The sequence below is a fragment of the Diorhabda carinulata genome, chromosome 11 (assembly GCF_026250575.1).
Source record: "Diorhabda carinulata isolate Delta chromosome 11, icDioCari1.1, whole genome shotgun sequence".
NCBI classification, from domain to species: domain Eukaryota; kingdom Metazoa; phylum Arthropoda; class Insecta; order Coleoptera; family Chrysomelidae; genus Diorhabda; species Diorhabda carinulata.
In genome coordinates, this window is record NC_079470.1 from 8,448,144 (window position 1) to 8,464,243 (window position 16,100).

At 31.9% G+C, this 16,100-nt stretch overlaps 2 protein-coding genes across 8 annotated transcripts in view; both read right to left on the reverse strand.

Annotated features, from left to right (window-relative positions):
- The window catches only part of LOC130899652 (troponin T), a 239,364-nt gene that overhangs the window by 82,469 nt on the left and 140,795 nt on the right, over positions 1-16,100 (reverse strand). The gene's annotated exons all lie outside the window — the stretch shown is intronic.
- The window catches only part of LOC130899650 (muscarinic acetylcholine receptor M2), a 130,780-nt gene that overhangs the window by 41,691 nt on the left and 72,989 nt on the right, over positions 1-16,100 (reverse strand). For all 7 annotated transcript variants that reach the window (XM_057809733.1, XM_057809739.1, XM_057809736.1 and 4 more), the window contains exon 2: positions 8,740-8,895. In XM_057809733.1, coding sequence (XP_057665716.1) covers positions 8,740-8,840 — 101 coding nt within the window. In that variant the 5' untranslated portion in view covers positions 8,841-8,895. The remainder of the gene's footprint in view (positions 1-8,739; positions 8,896-16,100) is intronic.

Below are 16,100 nucleotides of genomic sequence, written 5' to 3' on the forward strand. Positions count from 1 at the left end.
GAAAATCAAGGTGACGTCCATAGTTTTCTTCGATTACCGTGGTGTGGTTTGACATGACAATCCGTTCCAGAGTCGGTAGTACTGCATCCATATGGAGCAATTTGTCGTGTATGACCGAATTTGTAAAGACAATTTATAGATTTTCTATGACGATAATGCTCCGATATATTCCAGTAGGTTTGTGACTGATTTTTGGCCAAACACGGTATACTCGGCCACCATTTATACCAGATTTAGCTCCCTGCGTGTATTTCTTCTCTTCGAAAATTCGCTTCAGGGTGTAATGAAAAAAGATTGGATTAAGCATCTGCATATTTGTTCAAAATGAGATTATTATGAAGTAGACAATGAAGATTTTAATAAAAACATTATTTTTTTGTAAGTCCGGGACAAATCTGTTCAGATGATAGTTGAAAAAATAATATCCAATTAACGTAATTTTGTAAAAATTACAGCTAAATCCGTGATTCACCCATATTATAAAGAAGACAATAAGAGACAATTATACGATGTCGTCCATTAAAAGGCTTTCGAATATGTACAAACATGCATTCTCTCCTGCATCGTTGATATTGAATCTAGGCACTCAGGGATTTTAGTTCAGATGCGATGCATGCATGTATGTCATATTGTGTTAAATGCCGAGACCGTGAAACGCTTATCCATGTTTCTGGAAAACCTAATCCGGCACTAGAAATATTAACTAGAATTAGTTTAGTTAGATAACGAAAGTAATTTTTCCTAACTATAATGTTAGTAATTGTGGTTAAAAATACACTGGAAATAATATTTGGATACAAAACGATGACTTACAATACAAAAATGTCTATTAATTGGTTTGAAATCGTTTTCCACTAAGTCAGTCGGCAATCTTTGAACAGAGGAGTGACTAAGTGCCACTAGAAAAAAATTTATATTTTTATACGAAAAAATGAGATATCAAATTTATAATCAAATGATCCACAACAGCACAGACTTTATTGTTTTCAATGCAATCATTGTCCTTGTGTTAGCTTTTCTATTTATGATTCATGTCTATATCTCTATTTAAAATCAATATGATGAAGTTCAAAATCTTGAATTCTTATCCGTGTGAAAAGAAAATCATTAGACGGAATGCCAGTAGAATTCATAAAGTTTGGTTTTATTAAAAAGGAGACCATGTGACGGGTTTATCAAAATCTTGACCTCTTTCTCCAAATTCGTTTTCCATTATTATATGAAGCATTATTAAAAATAGGAGAGTTTGATGAATATGTTTTAAGAATTGGAATGTATTTATATGTATAGTAGGTAATATCACCAATAATCTGTTTTCATGTAAAAAAACAACAGGAACCTACAAATTTACAAGATTTTGAATTAGTAGAACTTGAGGTTTAATTCGTCGAGATGATTTGCATCATTAGTCAATCTACAAATTTTCAGGAGAGCAAATAACTGTGCTTTTTTATTTATCGTGATCACAATACACATATTTTTTCTGAAAATTTATAAACATAGATCGATTTCAAGATTTTCCTATCAGTTACCTAGAGGTGCATCTTTCGATTCTCTATCGAATGACATTATGAAATTAAGAAATTAATAAAATATATTTTGGACTTATACTGTATTAGAACTCAAGCGACGATTATTTTGTTTAAGAAGCCCTGGTTTCCTTGCAACACAAATGATTTAATTTCTTCAGCAATGACCAGAAATATAGTTGACAACTTTTACAACAATATCCATCACGGATCGAGATCTTCGCGCAGAACTTCCTTAAAACGTTAAGAAAATTTGGAAGTAATCAAGAAATGTGTGCAGAGATAAGAGATACGAGTACAACTCCCTTATGTGTTCAGATCATAACTACGCAATAATCTCATCTGAGTCTAGTCCCTGTTTGTCACAATGTTTACACAATTCTGATGTACATCTATCCTTGTCGTTCCTCTGAATAATAGGAGACATATCAGTACTTGATACACACGGTTATTGTTAAAATATCGTGCAACAATTGACAACTGGGAAATGACATTACGATACCTATCCAACGAAAAACCGTTACTTTGATCTGTTGTTTCTGAATATTTTCTGTCATATCATTAACTTGACTTTCAATAGTTCGCGTATATGATGGTATAGTCGTAATGCAGTTAGCAAATCAGCATAGTATACAAATCAACAAATATCACACCTAGATTTCGAAAACTTTGTTGCCATGATATTATTGGCCAATAAAACGATATTCGAATTCTTAGATTAATTTTAAAGATATCCTTATATTCTTTACAACTCTCAAAGCAAGTGAGGTTAGGTTTTAATCCGCATATGCCATTGAAGTTACAATAAATGATGGTCCAGGATGTTCAGAATCATACGTGGCTATATTTAAAGCAAAGAAATACTTACAAATCAATCCATAGGACAGAGACAAGATAATATTTCACGTACCTTTTCTTCAGTTTTGTTCATCTGTCTTTCCACATCAAAAATAATTTCTGTCGATCGTTCTAGAGAAATCAATTAATGTTGAAATAGGGAGTATCTATTTGCCAACCACATTTACTGTGGTAATATCAGAATATCTCTATTGAAAATTTTTCTTTCAGTAAAAAATGCCGCAAGAGAAAAAAGTTCAGAAAATTTGTGAGAATTAGCAAAGTGTGAACGGCTATTGAATCTTGAGGTAATGAATTCTTAAGAAAATTGTGGTAATATGGAGGTATTTTTTCTTTCCAGTATTCTGAAAAATGTGTTTAGCTCAATCAGTGCGTATTCAAATGAAATACATATCAAAATTTCATTTTATGAATCAACAGATTCCAGAAAGAAAGAATTTTATTCAAACCCTTGAATTGCAGAGTTTCAAATCACTCTGATAATGAATTTTTACGTAATAACTTCTTTATTCTTCATTAACTTTTAAAAGAATTAATGAAATTGGTAAATAATTTAGTTATTTTTCATCACCGGCAACAAAATGAAAAGTTCAAATTCCAATAAATGTGAGATTGAGTGCATAATACCCTAATACGTATAAAAGTCAGTTGATTTAGCAGAAATTGAGAAAACAAATTGAGAAATGTTTTTCGAACGTCTGCAAAAAATTGAAATTTAGTTTGAATAAATATCAATTAGCAGATCCTTAGGAAGTCAAATACTGAAAAAGAAATTGATATAAAAAATAACTGAGAAACGTAATAAAAATGATTCGAAATATTAAAATCTGAACCACTTATACTTGCCATCGGTAAAAAGAAAATTATTGTCAAATTATTTTCAGGAATATGAAATTAGGATAAAACTTCATAAGTTACCAAGAAATAAAAGTAGTCATATATTTGTATATATTCTAGATAATTTTTTAGACAAGACAAACATCTTAGTATCCAGAAAATAGATCAAATGCATTAACGTATCATGAAACAAGAAAAGACATAAATTTAAATATAAAGTCAGAAATCCTTGAAACATATTCAAAAACTATGATTTACCAAAATTACAATTTTAATTTGACAATTGAGTACAGAAGATCTTCGTATGATTAAAATGTCTTTTTGGTATTCATATATGAGGGTTGTTTGAAAAGTTTACGTATATGATAACGTTATCGTCGAAGAGAAATCCCTCTCCTGCAAGTGAAACTTTGAGGGTAGCAAAACAGGAAATAGTTTCTGGTTGCTAGATTTTGTGAATATAGAGGGTGATCAGCCAATTCGAAGTGATATTCCTGAATTTTATCTATGGCGGTCAGGGAAGTATAAGAAGGTGCTTTGTCCAGATGGAAAAACTTTTTTCTCTTCAAATGCTGTCACTTTGTTGCGATATCTTTCATCACCTTATCAAGCAATGATGTGTAATACTCTCTTGTTATTGTTCACACTTTTTGGAAGATAGTCGATGATCACAATCCTGTGACTATTCCAAAAAACGGCTACTATTACTTATTGGGCCCTCTTTACTTTCTTCGGAACCAGTTTGGCCTTTGCAATCCACTGTCTTGGCTGTTTTTCTTTCAGGAGTGTAGTTGTGGATCCAAAAGTTTAAATGGTTTTGCTTAAACTGTGTCAACAGCTCAGGAAATGTTCATTTGAATAAACTTCTGGTCCAAAGCTAGTAATCACGACACCAAAAGCGCGAATAGCTTACAAATGGATCATTCTACAATCAATATGAGGTAGTTTTGTTCATTTGATATATCGATAGTCTCTTACTCGTATATTATGTCTCTAACCTTAATCCGACTACCATCCAGTACCATTTTGTGTACTTTTTTCATGGTATCGCTAGTTGTCGCAAATGTTGGCCGTCCTAAATGTTCGTCGTCAGTCAAGTCAGTTTGAATTCAGTTGCATAAATTTTATGACTTACGAATGATAGTGTCTAACTTCTCTTCTATTTGCGTAGACTTATTGCCATTCCAGAACAAATATTTAGTGGCAGATCGATCCTCTATTTTTTCCATAGCGCCTAGAACGGTTGAAACTTTAGTGAGAAAAGATATGCGTGAATATACATATTCCTCAAATTATATTGATAAGTATCGACATCTTCAGGTTGGGGTCGGAAACTTTTCAGACCACCCTGGTATGAGTTGAAAATTCGATGAAGGCAGAAAAAATGTCGAAACGATAAAACTGTTTATATAATCCATGCTTGGAACAGTGGTGTCATTTGAATAAAATATTTAGGATATAATGGGCAAAGTCCGGATCATTATTATCATTACCATCACTCTACGTTTATCTGAGAGATACCTGAAACGAGGAAAGCAGAAATATTCATGAAAATGATTTCGTTTTCATGTCAAACCCAGTGGAAAATCGTCTGGCACCCTTCGAAGCAACGGGAAATTATCTGTATTCTATTTTCAGGCTATATAGCGGTAGCGTTGTGGTTACGACTCGTTTCATACGTCCTAGTCGCAATCCGACATTGCTACAGAATATGCGGTTTCTGCAGCCGGAATATACTGGGTAAGGTAGAGCTAGATTACATCAACATTAGATCTATTATGTTTACGAAAAATGGATAGATTTGAGTTATTGCAATGAAGTAAACAGTGATTATGAAGATGGGTTAAGTTGTTAAAAGTTGTTTTATTGCTTTCCTTAAAAAATAACTAGATAATATTTATTGATGGAAATAAAGTATATTCGCAAATTGTAAAAACCGTGATAGGACTGGGTCCCGAAGTAATCATACTTACCACTTTCAAGCCTTTCAAGCAGAAATACTTGTTATTTAGGGGTGAGGTGAGTTGAACTCTATAAAAACTGCTAACAAAGCAATAAGCTCCTATGTCATCAGCTCAAAACTGATCTTGAAGTACCAATTAAAACTAATAGGCTAGGTAAAAGTCTTTTTGGCTTGGGGTTCTCGTTCATTCGGAAGTTGAGGGTAATGAGGAAGTCAATACAGTTCCCAAGAAAGTAGCATAGAATCATTTCACTGGTCTGGAGATTTTCAGATAGGGAAGTGCATGTAAAAGAAAGAATTTCAGAAAAAGGAATAATGCTATACCTTTTTACTGACTTTTTAAAAGGACAATGTTGTCTAAGGAAACACCTGGTGAATGTGGATCGAACAGAAATTGGCGAGACCATATTTTGTGAGAAGAGCAAAAATCGACCTCACCTGGAACAGAATGGTTTGTTATCACAAACCAAAGCAGAAAATGTTCAAGTTTTAAGAGTTTTACTGGGGAGATTGTGGTATCCTACCAGCGAAAATATTAGAGTTCATAAGGAATGTAACAAGAGAAAGAGGTGTAAATGACAAAATCAGCTCTGAAGATAGGATACAACGAACATGAAGGTCGTAATCTAATATTACTTCTTATATCAACCACATTATACAAAGTTATCATATTTATGACAGATCTATTATCACTTGATATGTATAACGAAACTTAAAGTAAAGTAGCAAAAAATGTAGAGAGCTACCACCAAATGAAAATAAATTGGAAAGAAACCCCGGAGAAGCAATCAATCATACAGCAAGTTTTGAATTCATTTCTTTATAAATATGAAATCTATTATTCTATTGTGGTTTATTGGAGAATTATTTATAGTATATAGCTATCATGGATTTTAGAAATTTAGAAATAAATCTCTTTCAATAAAAACATTTTAATTTCTTTTAGCCCTAAATAAAAACGGTAGCTTTTAATAAAGAGCTTATAGGTAGAAGAACATTGTAGACACATCGTTTATGCAATAAATGATGAAACATATCAAATTAAATAAAGGAAAAAATCAATCGGAAACGCTGCGATCTCATATTTTATTCAGTAAATCTGAGATTCAGGAGAGCAAGTGTGGAACTAATATAAGAGAAATCCGCGTTAGGCGGACAGCAAACACGGCCTCCGCTTGATGAGGGACATATCCTTTGGTCCTTTTTCCCCTTTAGTCCATTCACCATCAATACAGTGACAGAGAAAAACGTCTTTCTCTTCAGAAAATTGTTTGCTCAAAGTAAACATTTTGTACGTTGTGTGTAGAACTTTTTCAGAGGTTTATTTTTGTGGCTTTTCTCTTCTTTCGGTTAATTCTGAAGTATTTGTTTATATACATTTAAGGAATTGTTCTATGTAAGTTTAATTCAAAAGATTTTTCTTTTGTGTAACTTTGTAGAAACACCATAACTTTTGTTGGAGACTTCTAGGTATGTTTATCTTTATTTAATGGCTGAATGGATCCTCAAATTTCTAGTATTTGATTACACTATAGATTTATATACTAGTACATCCTTTTAATTTGGAGCCAATGTTATGGTATCTTTACTAATTTAGCAAAAATTTTGTGAATATCTTTCATGACAGCGTTCGAGGAATTTCTTAATTTCCGCTCAGTCTGAAATTATGGGTGAATTCGAGTTTACGTTTATCTTACTGTTGTTTTGGAAACTGTGTTTCCGTAGAGTTTCGTAAGTTTACCGCCATTACTTTGCAAATTTGTTTGATATTAACTTTTGGTAACTTAATTGAAGTGATGAAGAAAATTTTGGCTGATTCTTAGTGTGATTTTACTACATAAAACGAAAAAGTATTGAGGAATCGATTGGATGTATTTTAATTCAATTAAACCAAAAGTTTTTTTAAGAGACCTCATTTAAAATGCGTGAATTATTTAAATAATGAATTTTTTACCGTACAATTGCTCTTTAAGGATGATATAAATAATAGATGCTAATGATGCAGATGTTGAAAAGTATATAGTATAGTACAGAAATATAAAAGAAACAACAAGTTAAAATTTATTTTCATGGAAAGCAAAATTATTAGTTGTAATGTGTAAAAAAATAGTAAAAGAGTACATCTGATCAAATTTGACCAGGGATTAAAAAAAAGTCAAATTTTTACTACCGTAAAAATTTAAAATTTTCAATACACTTGAAATAGATCTTGGCTGGAATAGTCTCCAGTACCTTAATTTTTTTTGATTCAATGAATTCATAGCGCATTACCAAAACGTATCTTAGAGTTTCCAAAAGAGGAAAAAGTCGAATGGAACTAAATATGATAATTGCGATGGTTGAACTATGAATATCGTGTTTGTCTTGCTACTAGTAATAATTAAAATAGTAAATAGTTTCTAGGCTACCATAGAAACATGGAAAAAGCTTCTGTTTTATGGAATTTGATTTTCTTCTTTAAAATAGTTACCTTCATTGGCGCGAAATTTCTGTCTAGCGAGCCATCTCTTGGGGTTAACAAACAAGAAAAAGTCTGCTTTTCGCGAATTCTCTCTCCAAATTCTACATAATAGTCATTGTTTATGGTTTTCCCTTTTTAAGATAATCGATGAATATTATACAAGGCACATTGCAAAATGATACGATAAACTTGCCAGTCGACTTTTGCGTCTTGGACGTTTTTGAGTCACTTCATCATGTATAGTCCACTCGGTGGTCTATAGATTGGATTTCAGGGTCTCAAGTGTATTAATGAAAACATTTGAGTTTATCACGATTGAACAGCTTCCAATACTGCTAAGAATCATAAATAAGTTATTGTTTTTGATAGAATGTGAGTATTCACCTGGAAGACAACTTTCTCATACTCAAATATTCATTTGGTTTATACAAATTGCTAGCTCAGAAACTAATAGTAGCACAATTATCAAATTTATGCAAGCTACATTTGAAGGTTTGGACTAAGTAAAAATTTTCGACGGACTTCACGACTTCCACTTAATGCTTCTTTCCACTTAATAAATCAGATTTCTCAAAATTGGTAATTTCATTAGAAATACAGAAATTCAAACTCAATAATGGCGTACAAACTTCATACGATCAAAAAAGAAGTTGTACCAATTTACAGATTTGATTTACGAGTACAGTTAATATGTACCACATTGTTCAAAGCATTGTGATTAGCTGCTTTATTTACTTAGAATAAAATCGATAAACAAAGCAATTAAATAAAGTTTTAGAAATCAAATGAATATCAACTAAGGAGGTAATTGTGGTCTTTGAGAGAACACGGATATGCAAATTCACAAAAAAAGTTATTTTGATACTATATTTAGTTTTTCAAACAAATTATTTTGATGTTCTAATCCAAACTTTGAACATAATGCAGGGCAGAGTAGAGGGAAAGAAAAGGATCGACAGGAAGAAGAAATCCTGGCTTCGCAACATAAGAGAATGGGCAAATGTCAGCGTAGGAGAATTGTTTCATGTTGCATGGGACAGAGACGCATTCAATGAGAAGACGGCATGAAAAGAAGAAGAATCCAAACTTACCATTGAGCAAAAAATTCTGGTCCGAGAGTATAAATTGGTGTAGTACGATTAGTTTCCAAAGTACTGAGTAAAGAGAACTCTGTAGTGGTGTGATTTTCCATCTTGGTTCACCTGTAGCCGGTGATCGGAATGTAGTCATTGCTTCTTTCTCTCGGTCTGCAAAAAAATTGCTCAATATACTATAATTTCAACAATTTTTTATTGAAAATATGTTCAGGATGTCTGGGGATATTATAATCGAAGCCTAATTTTTGTTATTCATTATAATCCATTATAATTTCACTACTTTATTAATACTAATGTTTGTAAGAAATTTTCAACGAAATTAAAACCTTACAATGATACAAATTGTTAGTATAATGATAATTAAAAATTAAAAAGGAATGATCAAGTGAAATGGGTTTTTTAAAATATAGTATTATAAATAATATCTATACTTATATTGATGTTTGTAAAATAGTTGCTGCCTCTTAATATATGGCAACACTGAAGTAAAAATGTTAGATTCCAAAAAAAAAAAAAACATTTCCGTGTGATGATTTTCGAAATCAATCATGATCGGAAGAATTACGTGTGTAAACTTATATTGCAAGATCGTCATGTGACATACCGTGAGATTGAGACATACTTGGGCATTAGTTCCACTTGGATACATCCAATATTGCATTAACATTTAGCTGTATAATGTATATATCAACTAACTAACTGTCAAAACATTGAATTGATGGGTTATCTGCCAAAGTACACCTCAAATAATGCAGGTTATCTTCTTTTGTCTTTCAAGTATTTAAATCTGCTCTGGCACATCTGCCAAAAAAGTCATAACGTTTAAAACAGTGTACTCCAGATGAACTGTTGAGTGATGATTGCAATGTCCTGTTTGTTTGGGTGCTCAACTGGGACCAGCGAAAACACCAGTGGTATCAAATGCTATTTTTGGTGTAGCTCTACTACACAGGTATGAAATCGAGCAAGTTACTGGTTTTTCGATCACAAAAAGTCATCTACAAAGTCATCTTTATGCTATAGGTATCACGGATAATGTGGTATCCAAACGGAGCATATAAAGGGAAACCCTGGCATAGAAATTTGTTATGTATGTAATATAGTGTAGCATACGTAAATAAATAAAAATGGGTGACATATGAAAAAATTCAACCAAGAACTCATGTCTTCCGCTCTCCTGCCTCTAACCGGAAATAAATTTAAATGAGTTTTCTGTATCTCTTCACTATCTCTAGTATATTTAGAGATACATTTATTACACCTGATAGCGTGTGGAATCGTACATTTTGTGACAAACTGTCTCCGGAAACGTTAAGGCATGACCCTGAATCCCTGTCCCTATCTCTGACCAACCTTGCATGAAAATATCCTTGCAGATATACGAGGCCACGTTTCTGAGTTACTTCAAGATGAATATTGACATAATAGTGTAATATTTAAAACATAAAGGAATATATTGGAAAATTGATTTTTTAAAAACATGAAATGAAGGAACTGTACAAACGTTGGAATAATTTGTAAGAATGACTCTCTTTGATCAGTCGAACCAATATTTCCAGTATACACCATATAATTATTAAATATTTCGTCATTTTCTATTTAATCTTCAGTAATAAATTCTTATCCTTATGTAAGGACGTAGACATCTTTTATCTGTCTGGTGCTTTACTTAATAAAGGTAATTTTGAACTACCGTTGAACATATATGTTATAAATTTATACAAGACATAGGTAGTAGAATGGATGTGGTAGTAGAAGCAATAGATGTTAAAAAAATATAGGGTGGGCCGTACATTTTTGTACTTTTTCAACCGTTTTAGTGTAGAAACCTTGCGTGGGAAAGAGTTGGGTATATTCTCATGCAATTCCCAGCATTTTCGGAATTTATTTACGATGGATTGGATAATGGGAGAATAGCTCGAATTCTGTATACATCATTTTTACAAAAATTAATTAATTTCGATATTATTAGAATTACACTATATTAATCAGTGTAGAAGTATGAATGTTATTAAATCAAAGGTTAAAAACTTGGAAACAATCGGTAATAAGATCAATAAAAAGCAAGCAGCGCAGCTATAGAGCAGAAGAAGCGAAGAGACCGTGGCCTAAGTACACAAGTCTGCTCGTGACCATCCAAGGTTTTCTAAGCTCAAGCGTTCAGTTGTTTTGGCGATACCTTGAATAACTATGCTCCGGGTATTGAACCGCATACTTCAAGATAAGATTAGTGCCAAAATTTAGAGAAAATGATTTAATGAAAAATTTTACAATAGACTGAACCCTAAATTAGAACACCCAAGATCTTTCTATTATCTAAAAGTGATTTGGCTGGTAATATATTTAAAATTTAATAACTGTGTGAAACTGTGTGTTTACTTTGAGACTTACAATGGAATATGGGTGCAACTAGCTGGCGCAATCTGTCAAAGATCTCAACAGTGTTTACTAATGGTTAAAGAAATACTCCCAAACAATTATCATGGCCTTCCCGCAACCCAGACTTATCACCAGCTGATTTTTTATGGGGTTCTCTTAAAAATCTACATGAAAAAAACAAGAATAATCCTCTTGCTGATGAGAAATATTCGTTAAGAAAAAGGTATGTGTAGAAGAATTTTAGAAAATTTAGGACAGCTTTCAGGAATACCATCCACGAGATGGTATTCACTTTATTAATTGCCAGAGTTTTATCAATTTATCCATACAACATCACAGATAATATTTACAATGACATAGTTTTTTAAATAGCCCATCGTAACACCATAAATCTGCAGAGGGTATTTTATTCCTCTGTGCAGGTTTGGAATAATAAAAGGGTTAAAAAAAAGGAAAGTATATATTTATTTGATCCTAAACTGATAATGATTTGTGTGTGCGGTGCAGTCCAGTCGTCCACACTATCAAAAATTAGCCGTACTACTCATTCTTATTGTACTAATAGTAAGTATCGTCATCGAACTACCAGATGGGTAAGACTTACTAACTTACATATTCACATACATTGGTTAGGTTAATACAAAATGATTTTCAGTGATTCTACTACTTGTATTCTTGTTAAAAAACAAAAAAAATATTTGAACAATTGTTTTTCAGTCTAAATGGAAGAAGATGTTTTCTTTTTTTTTCACGAAAAATTCAAAAGTACAAAAAGGTATAGCTCAACATGTATTTAGATTTGTTACAAATACTTTATCAGATCAGACGTTTTGTTGAACAATCTGAAAATTCAATTATAAAAGCAAAATAATTCACATTTGCATATTTTAAATTTGTAAAGGTGTACTATTCAAATCGATATAATTACTTATTAGTTTGAAAAGAAGATGAATAAATAAAAACGCTAGAATTGTGTCGATGATTTGGCATTTCGGTTTGATTTTTCACTATTTTATTCGTAGAGGCAAGCAGATGATTTTCGTATTTATTTAGAATTAAAATAAATCTGTAGTTTACTTGTAATTTTATTGTATTCTGTGATCAAAACCTTTTCATTGTACCTGGGTGTAGCCCACCTCTACTTTTACTTCCTATTTTCCCATCTCCATCATCGATTGAATCGGGAGTAAGTGAAGGGTGTTTGCTTAATCAAGTATATATCAAATTTTGAATATTACGAAATTTTCAATCAATAAAGTTATCCACACAATTTAAGAGGTTGAGCAGTTAGTTTTTCAATACATCACTACACTATATAATGATTTTTCCATCTCTTTTCGTTTATTTCTGAGAGGTGTTACATTAAAAATTGATTTTTCATGATAAATTGATTCAATCCCCAATTTTTTTGGCATTAGAGATGTGTTCCAAACGTAAGCTACTGGATTATCTTCTTCTTTCTATATTATGGTTTCAAAAAAATTATTACTGATAATACAAATACTTCAATTTCAGATTAAACGAAATCTAAGGAGTTGCATGTACACTGGAATCTAACAAAATTCCTTGTGTCTCCTATTATAATAGCTAGACATTTGCACTGAAATCTTCATAGAGTTTTAAACCTTTGGTGAATGCTATTATTCAAGACGGCTTCAGATAAGTGGATTTTCCGCTCTAGAAGTGGGTCGTTGCGAATACTTGGACACACGTGATTGTTGTTTCGGTAAATTTAGAAATTGTAATCCGGTCTTTTTGTTCAATTTTCCAATATTGTCAATGCAAGAATGCGAAGGCACTACTTAAGTCGATGTATTTTTAATACTGTCGATATAGTTTCCGAGGAGCAGATACGAATGCGTGAGATAGGAAGTAGAAAGCTCGACTGAGATTTTCTATTTTTTAAGGTCTGTTTTTAAGTAATCACCCTTTGAAACGACAATCGTCCTGATCCGATGTATACCTTTAGTAAATAGTTCAGGTAATCTTTCCCTAGTTCATTTAGTAACTCGAGATATTTTATGAGCAACTTGTATTTGTGAGTTGACAGTCTCATGTCTTCTGAACTATCCGAATACGATTTATATGTTTCGTCTCTAAAAGTTCTTGTCTAAATTGAATCAAGCACAACTTTCAATGACTATAACTTTCGCATAGAATGTGCTTGTTTCGGAATATGTGGTTCTTGACGATATATTACTAACGCCTCCTATCAGCATACCATATCATGGTATGTTTTCTGAGGAAGATGTGCTCTTCCATTTCTTTGTATCACTCGCAGTACTTGTTTCAAGTAAATATATACTTAGATTCGTTAGTCATGTAATGCAATTCAGGGTAATGTTCTATTGCTCAGATGTTTCCCTGTTACCTGATGTTTGAGATTTCTCTACCAAGCAATACCTTTATACATTATCTTTGTCCTTTTTATCGTGGTGCTCATCCAAGGGACTATGGGCTCTCTTCTCTCACCTTCCATAATTTTGTACATAATTTTGCGGTTATACTCAAATATTTGTTTTGGAATAATTCCTTTGTAGATGATGTACATTTGTATCCAGTTAGATTGAAACCATGGAGTCTGCTTAACTTAGTTACATAATAACAACTACAAAATGTCTATTAAATTTAGTGAACCTTTGATACCATAAATTTGAAATAGCACCAAGTGGTAAGAACTTACATAATTTTTTATCATCTTCATTTCGTGAGATATAAATTTTCTAATATTTCTATCAAAGTATTAATGTAATATATAACCTATAACTTTTCTTGTACTATACACGACTATCCTCTAGTTTATAGATTAGTGCAATAGTTAACATCTTACCTAAATCGATTTAGTGAAACCACTGACAGCTAGTAGATATTTTAACTCTACACGGAATACGTACAATCCCTTTGTATGTGGTATTTCTCAACCGACAACTACCCATTTTCCAGTTTTAGTCGATTATCTTTTTCCTATTCTGTTCTCATCTCTTCGACTTTGTGGAATAGTGAAATCAACATAAGGATTTCTTCGTATTGAAGGATAGATTTATCAGACAATTACAGTAGACGGACCAGTTTAAGGATATACAAAGAAAATAGCTTACAAAAATACATAAAAGTAAAAAAAGCACTTTTGTTCTATATCATTTCAGGAATTTCCTGATTACAATGGGGTCATTGAACGAATTTTTTGTACATTCATATACAGATTGAGTTATAAGTATGGAACATTACAATTATCTCACAAACGGCTAGCACATTTTTATCTCTAATAATTTATTTCCTAAGCGAAATCACTCAACAAGATTTAGTTTGCGAAAAAGTTTAATTAATATTTTGCTGCGAAAGACGTTACCAAATCGGGGCGAAAAATATGTGAAAACAATTTTTGTAGATCCACGCCAGATATTTTGAGATACGATAAAACTCTAAGTCTATGTATTTTAATAATGAAAGCATTCAAAACTTTAAAGACAGTGATCTATCCTAATGCTCTCAAAAAATTAATTAACTGTTCCATTTATCTCATCTTGAGTGATATATCGACCACGTAAATGTTTTTTTAGATTGAAAAATAACCAGAAATCACTCTTGGCCAAATCAGGCAAATAGGAGGGTTTTGCAATGATTCCAGCAGTAACTAAAGAGTAGGACTTACTAACTCGTGTCTCATCACAAATGGTTATCGGCCTTTTTTTAAATTCGCTTTACCAAATGAATTCAAGACATTTAAACCATCTGTCATTCGAACATACTACAAGGATAGTGATATTTGTAAATGCAGTGTTTTCAATTCTAGTTTCTCTAGTAGTTAGCATCTCATGCTATAGAGAGTGACCTTCGTAAATTGTTCAATGGAATAATTCCACATTCAATATCAATAATTATGAACAATATAATAATCAAATTCAATCTTAAATAATACTACACTTAAGTTGGTGAACTTATTTCCAAAGTGAGTGTTTTCAATTGCTTCTCAATTCAAAAATTTTATTGTAAGAAAATAGATAAAATTCGGCTGTAACAAGATGGAGGCCCGCAACTATATGTGTCTGGTATAAGGAAATAACTAAAGAATGTATTCCTAAAAGAGTTAGAAGGTGTAGGTTCAATTCATGGCCATGTGATTTGTTTGAACCAGAGCTTGTATGTCCAAAATATTCACACATAACATACACAAATACACATCTACCCAGTATTATGGTTCATCTTCCACATTTTTTTGAATATATAAAATTAGTTAGAGTGTATATTTATTGTTTATGATATCCAGTAAATTTCCGAAATTTTTAAAGGAAATACCAGACTTATTTGATGATTATCAAAAATAACAGTCCAGTGTGTATCTCTCACTCCAAATAATGTCATGGGTTACACTTAAATAAAAAGGGATTTTTTCGAATTGTAAATATTTTTGATGGTGAACAGAACTTGATCGATACGAAGACAAATCGAATGTGACATCTAGAATAAACCAAAGTTATTTAATACTAAACCGAAGAGAAACTCACTTGATATCTCTATAAATTTTTCGTGAGATACGAAACAGTTGATATGTTGAAAAGCCACAGGCCACAAAAAGCAATTCCAACTGATTTCGATATTCAAGTGAATGGTTATTTTTCGTCTAAACTACACAAGGTAATGGAAAATGGAAGAAAAAATGTCACGGAATGTTTACTGTATAAAGTTTGCTGTTTTGCATAGTATTTTCCATTTTTAAATTTGGTCGGAGAGCTTAAACAAATTCTTATAGATATATTGATATATACCTAGAAGTTTGTATTCTTTCGAATTGGGAAAAAGTTGCTGAGAGAAACTGCTGGGAATTCATACTCTTCGTTAAAAGGTGAATTCAATTATAGTGAAACAAAAAATATTATAACATTAATAGTACCAAAAAATTTCGATTCCGATAATATTACTTAGCGACTGAAGTTTTACATATGGACTACTTGGGGAAGCTGGCTCAATAAAATAGT